The sequence below is a fragment of the Belonocnema kinseyi genome, chromosome 2 (genome assembly GCF_010883055.1).
Source record: "Belonocnema kinseyi isolate 2016_QV_RU_SX_M_011 chromosome 2, B_treatae_v1, whole genome shotgun sequence".
Lineage (NCBI taxonomy): Eukaryota > Metazoa > Arthropoda > Insecta > Hymenoptera > Cynipidae > Belonocnema > Belonocnema kinseyi.
The window spans coordinates 37,664,302-37,673,700 of NC_046658.1; the positions used below are offsets into that span (position 1 = coordinate 37,664,302).

A 9,399-nucleotide genomic window follows, 5' to 3' on the forward strand; every position below is an offset into this window, starting at 1 on the left:
GCAAAAGGTGCAAAACGTTATATTCTGTTGTATTGGTGCTTTCATGTTCACTTAAGAGGTAAAAGTGTTATTGCAAAAATTAGAATCAATAAAATTCTGCGTAAAACTAAAAAAACGCTGTTATATCGCCAATAGTCTAGAAGTGACGACCTTTCAAAGAACCCCAATTTTTTAAATTTTTTTGCCAAAGATCACATGTTTTTTTTTGTTTCTCTTTATAAATCGGATCCTGATGGCCAGATATAAAAATGGTCAACAGATGAATTAAAGTAGACGGACATGCCTGTAATTCAAAGAAAAACATTATCCTAAGTACAATACATCGCGAGTTGGCACCTGCCAAAGGTGACCCATTTCGACCTGAATTTACAGGTAAATGTCTAGAGTTCAGTTTTTTGTAAATTGCTCGTTTCGAGGACTAAATCGCACCGCGGAACAAGACTACGACCATTCTCTTAGCATATAAATTTTTAAGTCAAGTAATAATGATCAAAAAATTATTTAATTATAAAATTAATAATAATCAACCACTTTTAATTAATAAATATATAATTGTTTAAATAAATAAATTTTCATCACCAATCATGTGCATTTTTCGGTATTTTTAATGACATTTTTATTGGGGAGGCTTGTTCTAGATTAAAAATAAATATTTCATCATTTTTAATTAATAAATCGTTAAAATAATAAATGAATTTTTTTTAATAAACGCCTCAGCCGCAGCAGTATAGATTGGATCCGACCCATACCTGGGTCAAGTCTAAAAACCTTCAGCTGAAGTTCAAGGTCATCCTTGAACCGTAACCTGAGTACATGTTTGGACGTAAAATATCCCGCTCTTTCGATTGCCGTTGTAAAAAATAGGGGTTCTCATTTAAAAAAACAAATTTGGCAATGCAGACAATGTTCAAATTATGCATTTTATTATGCATGATTCTAAAATGGACTAGTTTTTAAGGTGTCATTTAAAGACATTTAAATCTTTTATACTGTTATAAATGGTGTAAATGTCTTTAAGCGACGCCTTTGAAACTAGTCCATTTTAGAATTAGGCAGAATAAAATTCCTAACTTGAAAATTGCCTATATTTAAGATTAACTTGAAACTGCTCTACAATTTGGAATGTTGGAATTTAAAAAAATTATAATCTCATGTAATATCAAAGAGCATTGAAATTATCTGAAACTATAAAACTTCAAAATGTCAGATAGAGAATTTCATTCATAATTGGGTTGAATAATCACAGTTTAATTATAATTATCGAGGATATTATTTTGTACTATCACTTCAAGTAAAAAGGAGCACGTTTTCAGGAAGGAAGTTTATGCCCGAACTTATCGAGCTTGGCGCTCGGACTTGAAATGGTCCAGCCATATGAGCGCATTTTAACAGACAATTGTGACATTAAAGTAATAACTATTTAATATATAGCCCAATAACTTCAATAATCTAATAATTGTTTCATTTCATTTGTGGTTATATGATTGTACTCACTTACCATTTCGGACCCTAGTGTCACGCTCTAAGAGTTTGGGCATGTTCTTCTTTCAGAAACGTAATCGTTTTTCGTTACACTAATTTGTGTTCCTGTTGTCTATTCTCTATGGTCAACGCCAATGATCACATAACCATGTGGCTTTCTAAGGTTATGTTCATAATGCAAGAAGTCGTTCCACTGAAGTAGATGAGCGAGATGGTTTTTTTTATTCAATAAGTTACCCCTATCTTATAAATTCCTGAATCCTCAATGGTATAATGAGGCTAAAACCGAACGAGTTTGCATTTACTCCAAACGGGATTTGTTTTAATAGTTTAATAATAATAATAGATTCCATTCACAAAATACGTGACACCACTTAATATTAAAAACTAAACAAATCAAAATCGTAAAAATATGAAGAATTTTTGTTGGATTTATAATTATAAACAATAGATGACGAAAAGAATATTTACAAGCGAAGTATATTTGCAACTTCAATATTCAGTTAAGTAAAATTCCGTTACCCCGAGTTGATTGTTAATATTTATAAAAACAAATTAATCTTGTAAAAAGTCTGCCATACGCAGTAAGCCAGGATATTTTCCTGAACACCCCCGCCCACGATAGAAAGAGTATCAATTATTTTGTGATAGCTACCTTAATACATAGTGATGTAGTGTGATAAGAGTAGCATAATAGTTGCCAATTAAACGTAAATCAGTGATTATTATAAAATGTTTGTAACGGTAACATTCCATTTTTCGTTAGTTATTACCAAAATTTTTAGCTATTGTGATTCTGAAAAAAGTCAATCCTTATTACGAATTTTTTATTAGTATCTAAAATACTGATTGATATAACATAAACGATAACTATAAGGTTAGAAGTTATGTGAACGCTACTTGAAACCATTTTCAAATTTGAATAAATATATAATCGGCTGATAAATTAGAAAAATGTCTATTCTGAAGGTTCCAATGTAAAATTACTTTACTTGCAACGCTTTTAAGTCAAAATTATTCAAATTTCAAATGTTTTCAATTTTAACTTATCGAATGACTCAAATATCTGACCAAATTAATTCCGAATTGGGCAGGCAGTCTCCATGCTCAAGTCTCATAATCATTAGCCACTTAAATATGTATTTTTTTAATAGAATAAGACGACACGTACCATACCAGTTTACCAAAACACATTTTGTACTAAAATTACGAGCAATTCAATTTTTAAAAATTGAAAACGCGAATTTGTAACATGTTAAAAGAATTAAAAAGCTCAAAATTTACAAAACAGCGGTGGTTTTTCTGAAAGTATTCATAATTAATATAATCGAAAACTTCAACGTTTTTCTTTCTCGATTTTTTTCTAGATACGTTCTAATATAAAGAGTATATTTTATGATAGTTTGCAGTCGGCGTTAGCCTTGGGAAGAAGAGATACTTTTTTTTTGTCTGAAAAACCGAAAGTCACATTTTTTAACAGAACTACACCAATAACTTTGTCAGCCAATTCTTTTCGACTGATCGGTAACATACGTGTAGTCTTATTCCCTTTGAAAAACAACATATTTGAGTGGCAAATGATTTTGTGACTTCAGCATGGACTGCCTACCGCATATGAAATGAATTCAGCTGTCTGTATTTTATCATTCGAAAATAAATGACTAAAAATTAGGGGAAGTAAAAATAAGAAGTTTTAAATTAAAGCCTTCAAACCTAAAGGCTGTATGAGTCCAAGAAATGGTGTCACATGCTGGGTCAAGATAACCAATCTGAATGGAATTTCGTAAATTTATAGAAAAAGTTAACATTAATTCATACAAGAAGTACCAAATCAAAATAATTGGTTATTTAAAAGTTGCTGCGCTTTGAAGTTTATCGATATCTCGAGAACGGCTAATCGTAGGCAGGTTTTCTTTTTTTTTCTAATTTCAGTGAACTGTGAAGAACAGAATGAGTTATGAGCATCACTGCGATATTTTTAAAACTAACAAAGTTATATAAATAATTAAATATAGATTTAGAGCGGCCAATCGAATTTAATCCGTTTAAAACCTAAAATACTATACAGTGAGTCCGATTTCGAATCCAAAAATAAAGGAACCTTATATTGCCTCGCGTATGCGAGATGACGAAACTCTGGTCTCCACACTGGTAATTGGTGCGTCCAACTACAACCGTTGACAGACTTGTTTAAATTTTCGGCCGCGCTCGATATTTTTGTAAATATTGATCGATTTAATGAATTTCCCTGAATATTTATTTTTGGATTTTAAATCAAGCGCGCTCTACAGTATTTCAGTATATGAACCGATGGATTTAGACTATCCGCTGGTAAGTTATATTGAATTATTTAAGTTTTTTTTTTTTAAATTTGAGACATGTAATAATGCTCGTAACTCATTTCCAGTCGCCACGTGTAATGAAAAAAAAACTTGACTATGATTAACCGTTCTCGAGATATCGTAATTTAAACATTTTTAGCGTATTGCAATACATCATAAACTAATAAACATTTTGAACTAGAATTTCGAATCTACATTAGTCTTGACATGAACAAATAAATTCACAATATTTTATTCACATCGGTAACGTCGACCCAAAATGCTGAAAAAATTCGCGGACTCCCCAGGCAACACAATCTCATACAGAGAGCTGTAAAGTGTAAAGCGTTCCAGATGACTTCATCATAATTACGTACCAGTGACATCAGTGAAACATTTGTTAAAATAAGTTCTAGGCAAAAATATGATGATGATCATATGGTCTTATATCATATGAATTTAATCTGAAAAACCTTACCAAAATATTTTTTGAAAAATAACCACTAAATTGAATATTATCAATAGGATCAATAGAAATAAGAAATATATATTGAAAAAATACATAAATCCGTTAAGTAAATGTTAAATGGTCTTTCATACTAATATAGTAATATATGGATTATGGATTCAGTAAAAAATAATGTTATACCTTAATAATAAATTTCTTGATAAAAAAATGCAGAAAATACAGTTCAGTTGCTTATTAATTTTGATTTGGATATTCTCATACACCATTATTTACAGATTATTTTAATGTTTAAATCACTAGAAGTGTCACAGGATTGATTTAGTGCTTTGTGATATTGCATATATTTATATAAATAACATAAAATATTAGGATTTTCTATTGTCTATATTACAATAAAGATAAAATGTTGAAGAATAAATTTTAATAACTATCACTCTTAATTGAAGTTTATTTTAAAAATGTTCTAATATATATTATTTAAAAAATGAAATCCTCATGAATTTGAAAAGAAACACATTCAAAATGGCAATAATTACGATGAGTATCCGTAATTCTGTATCATATTCCTAGCGTTAATTACCTGAGAAGACTCATGTAACCCTGAGAAGGGTGTTTGATGCTGAGGTGGAAGAGAGAGAGGATGCTGGTTTCTAATGAGATCAACCACACCCAACAAGCCATCCTGAACCGGAGAGCCAGTATTCGGGACAGGAACGTTTCTAACCAACCCAGACTGAGTAGCATCTCGAGAATTTTCATTGGCGATTTGCTGAAGAGGGCTTGTTCCTGCAGCCCCATTATGTATTGGTGTAGAAACACCAACTATGCTGTTGTCGCTTAGTATGCTACTCTCACTGTTCTCATCCAGTACCTCGGTCTTCAAGTTGTCCGGAAGGATCATTTGCAGGTTCGAAGAGGACCTCCGGCTTATCAGCTGATTCGCAACTAATGGTGGTGGCATCATCACATCCGCAGCGGAATTCTGACAGTTCGACCCCGGCGAGGCCCACAGCATCACCGGTGTTACTTGTGGCGTAGCGGGTGGAGGACTGGGGTCACTTTTTAGAATTTCCGATTGCGACTGCTGTGGCGATTGCTGCTGCTGCTGCTGTGATGGCTGTTGAATCGCTGTTAAAAAACCGGAAGATCCTGCGGCAGCTTGCGACATTAGAGCTACAATTAAAAGATCGTTTCAATCTGCTGCAGCACTCTCGTACCGCTCGAAAAGGTGTTTACACTCACTGTTTGTGGGGACACTGGATGCGAGATTAGCAGGCGTGGAAGAGCTTAACAAGCCTGTGTCGTTGGGCTGTGTAAGCGGTGGACTTGATATTTCGACTTTTCCCACTGAAGGTTCGGGAGGAGTTGAAACTGAGGTGTATAGAAAGGTGTGTGGTTCGCTCGTCTTTCCAGAAGACACAGCAAATAGTTTTACACTGATAGTCTCCGTCGGCTCTAGATCCTGACGTCTATATGCGGGAACTACGCATACCAGATGAGTCTGTTGAAGAAACTCCTTGTCGGGAAGTACTGCGCACTCCCAATGGGGCTCCATGCTGCTCGAGGGGTCTTCGTTGTCCAACTGAAAGACTATGCGTGTGTCTTTAAGGAAATTTTTACCGAGGATGAAAAGCTCCAAACCTCCTGTCGTCGGACAAGATGTGAGAGACTTTTTGCAGATCTCAGGGATACCTGGTGGTTGTGCTGCGCAAGAAAATTAAAAAATTATTTCAAATTCTTTTCTTAAACAATCATTGATTCTCAGCATGGCTGCCAAAATGCAAGACAAAACTTCCTGGGAAGGTTTCGGCTTTTTCCCAGGTTAAATACATTTTTCCCAGTCATTAACTTAAAAAAATTCAAGCTTTAAACCTGAGATTTTTTAAATTAAAAGTATTCAAAACTATCATGCAAATTGAAAACATCAAGATAGAACTCTTCTAAATTCGAGACCTTTCAAATAAAAACCTGAAACATTTCAAATTCAGCAATTTTAATCTCGAACGTTCAATAATTTATGGATATCAAATGGTAGCCTTCTAATATGAAAATGGTTAATTGTAAGGGCTTCAAAATGAAACATTCAAAATTATAAAGTAACAAATCAGAGGGCTTTAATATTCTTCAATTTTAAATTGTAGGGCTTCGAAGTAAATTTGTTTAAAAATTAGAAACATATTCAAAACTGCACAATATAAAAATATGGAAATGTTATAAATTGAACCTTTCAAACCCAAAACTTCCAAAATATTAAATTGGCAAGATTATTGAAAACGGCACAAAATCTTCATTACTCTGGTTAAAAAATAAAATTAAAAAAATTTTTAATTCGTAAATACGCGATTAGAAATTAAAACCTAAAAATGCAATTTTTTTAAATGAAGGACTTTAGAATTACGTACTGTGAATTGAATGATTTTTATTTGAAAATTTTACAGATTGACCTTTTCAAGCTAAAAATAGTTTCAAATCAAACTCATAAATTGCATAATTTCCTAAGATATTAAGTAACTAACATTGAAGTAAATAATTTAAAGGAATTTTCTACTAATAATCGTGTAAAATTTCTGTACAAAAATTAAATTCTCTGTCCTCGAGGGGTTGTCAACTTGAACGAAGAGAGTGTACTAGGCTGGTACAAAAAACATCAGGTTTTGTATTTCCTAAATGTATATGCACCATTGGATTCCAATGGAAAAATTAACATAGTTTTTTAAATAGAATTTTAAATTAATATTTAGAGGTGGTTATTTGGAATTGGCGTTTCTAATGTGCCCCCTAAGGGTTTACATTTTTGTGTACCTCTCCCCTATTATTTTAGAGACCCCCACACACTCAATTGGATAAATTACCTTGCTATGCTAGTGTTTACCGCATGGACCGCCGCGCCGAGGCTCTTCTAGAATCTAGAGTGCAAGACGGGAATCGAACCCACAAGTCGACGGAGTGGGTCCTAAGCCTACGCCTTAGTCCCCATGACCATCGTCCCACTAATAGCGTTTTTATATTCTATGGGCTAATCACGAATTTAACATGAAAAAAAGACATTCTTTTTTATTTCTCTTTTTAACCACCTTAAAATCATCGGACATTGATGCCCACTCGCAAATGTTTTATGACATGTTGAAAATGGATTTTCTAATAAGTACTTTGAAAACTTTATATTTGAAGTTGTCATTTAATATTGGATATTTCCATTTTTACAGTTTTCAGAGACTTATGTCTATTCATCTATATTCATTTTTTTAATTGAAATTTACACTTAACGAAATTTTACATCACGAACAGATACTGAAAAAATAGGATAGATAGCTTGATAATAAGTGCAGTAAATATCGTATTGAAAGTCTAGCTAATTGACTTTGTTTCTTCAGGCGCTTTTATTGAAAAATTGTTTAAAATGAATTACGACCATCATAAGTACCTACCAAGTTCTATTACTACGAGGAAAGAAATGGTTACGGAAATGGGTAGCTAGTCGCTAGTCTAAGCTCTTACGCCAATCTCCCGGGTAGATGGCTAGTATAACCATTAATCGTTTAACGATTTTATCCATATAGCTATTTATAGATTGAAAATTCTAAAAAAAACGATGCTATTTTCCCCCATAGGAATGCAATGGTGCATAAACATTTCGTAAATTCGAAGACTGATGTTTTTCGACCACCCTAGTGTACACTGATTTCAAGTGACTTCACGTGAATTCAAATGACTCCATGCTAGAGACTGCAGCGAATGTTGACATCGCTTCATCAGTTGTTAACCCCTCGACTGTCCCTTTCTAGTTATTTTCGGACTCAAAAAATAGTCGATCATTATTTGCCGGTTTTCTCTGGAATGACATAAATGTTTGATTAATTATCACACTCACTGCAGACTATGGGCTGAGAACAGACTTGTAAGGTCTCCGTACTTCCATCGGGATGAGTGATAATCGTACGGAAAACCATACGACAACGAGTGGACTTCTTTTTACTGCGTCCTTGAAGAACACCAGCCTCTTGCGGAAACCTGTGCTCTACGTCGACGTTTCTTTCTTTGAGTATGCCAACGCAGTCGCATGTAACGAGCATATCTTTTGTAGGGTCCATGTCTACTTCTATCACTATCGTACCATCAACCTTCCTTTCAACGCAGGGTGTCGAGTTTTTCCCACTCACGCGACATGCCTGGTAAAACATGTGCGGGGCAACACGACCTAGGTCGGTGCCGATGAATACCTGAAGAGTGGCGGGTTTGTCGTAGCCTACCAGGCGAACGATCGGGAATCCATTTCCGGTCCGATCCTTCACTGCTCCACGAGATCCTTCAGTCTGGTACCGCGCTCTGTGTTGTTGCTCTGGTTGGCAGATTATTTGAAGTTGTGTCTTCCCATCTCTGGATATACTACCTGCACAAAAGAAACGAGCAAAATTGTAAGGATTCATGTTAATGTTTTCACTCGAAACCTTCGATTTCTCAAACTCGCATTCAAAATAAAACATTAATCAATTATTATTCCATAAACTTTATTCTATGACTGATTACACATAATCTGTTTTACTTTTTAAAAAAAACTTGTAATTGTAGAATAAAATAATTTGTTAAAAATTAAAACACTACAATCTTCATGCCAGTGCCCTCGAAAACGGTTTCGTAGGCTACGGAAATACTCCGGTTTTCATATTTTATCACCACTGATAATAAAAACAATATATGTTGACACATTGAATTTGCTTTTTATCTCAATTCTACGTGCAAAGAACTTGAACTTGTGCATTTCCGAAGAAAATCGAAGTCAAAGAAAAGATTCCAGCACATTAGTCTAGAAACCAAATTTTCTTCACTTTTATTATGGGGCATTATTCCTCAACTGCCCCAACTCAAAAAGTCATGTTTTTCGATTGTCTCTAAATTCTGGGAATATGTTCGCCTACCCAACAGTAGTTAATCCACAAACTTATAGACCAGGATTACCAACTCTCCACAAGTGAGGGGGGGTTGAATTTTCAATCCCAATGCCTGCAGGGGTAGTTTCAAATGCCAGTAACTTCCTTTCTAATTACGCGATTTAAAATTTTTATGAGGGTTTTGGAAAGTGCTTTTTACACGCTTTCATCCTATTTTATTATTTATAGCAAAAAAATT

At 34.0% G+C, this 9,399-nt stretch overlaps 1 protein-coding gene across 3 annotated transcripts in view; it reads right to left on the reverse strand.

Moving 5' to 3' along the window:
• Positions 1-9,399, reverse strand: part of LOC117168378 (nuclear factor of activated T-cells 5) — a 246,522-nt gene that overhangs the window by 19,505 nt on the left and 217,618 nt on the right. For all 3 annotated transcript variants that reach the window (XM_033353985.1, XM_033353984.1, XM_033353982.1), the window contains exons 4-6: positions 8,144-8,662; positions 5,515-5,976; positions 4,853-5,445 (exon numbers count right to left, since the gene is read on the reverse strand). In XM_033353985.1, coding sequence (XP_033209876.1) covers positions 4,853-5,445; positions 5,515-5,976; positions 8,144-8,662 — 1,574 coding nt within the window. The remainder of the gene's footprint in view (positions 1-4,852; positions 5,446-5,514; positions 5,977-8,143; positions 8,663-9,399) is intronic.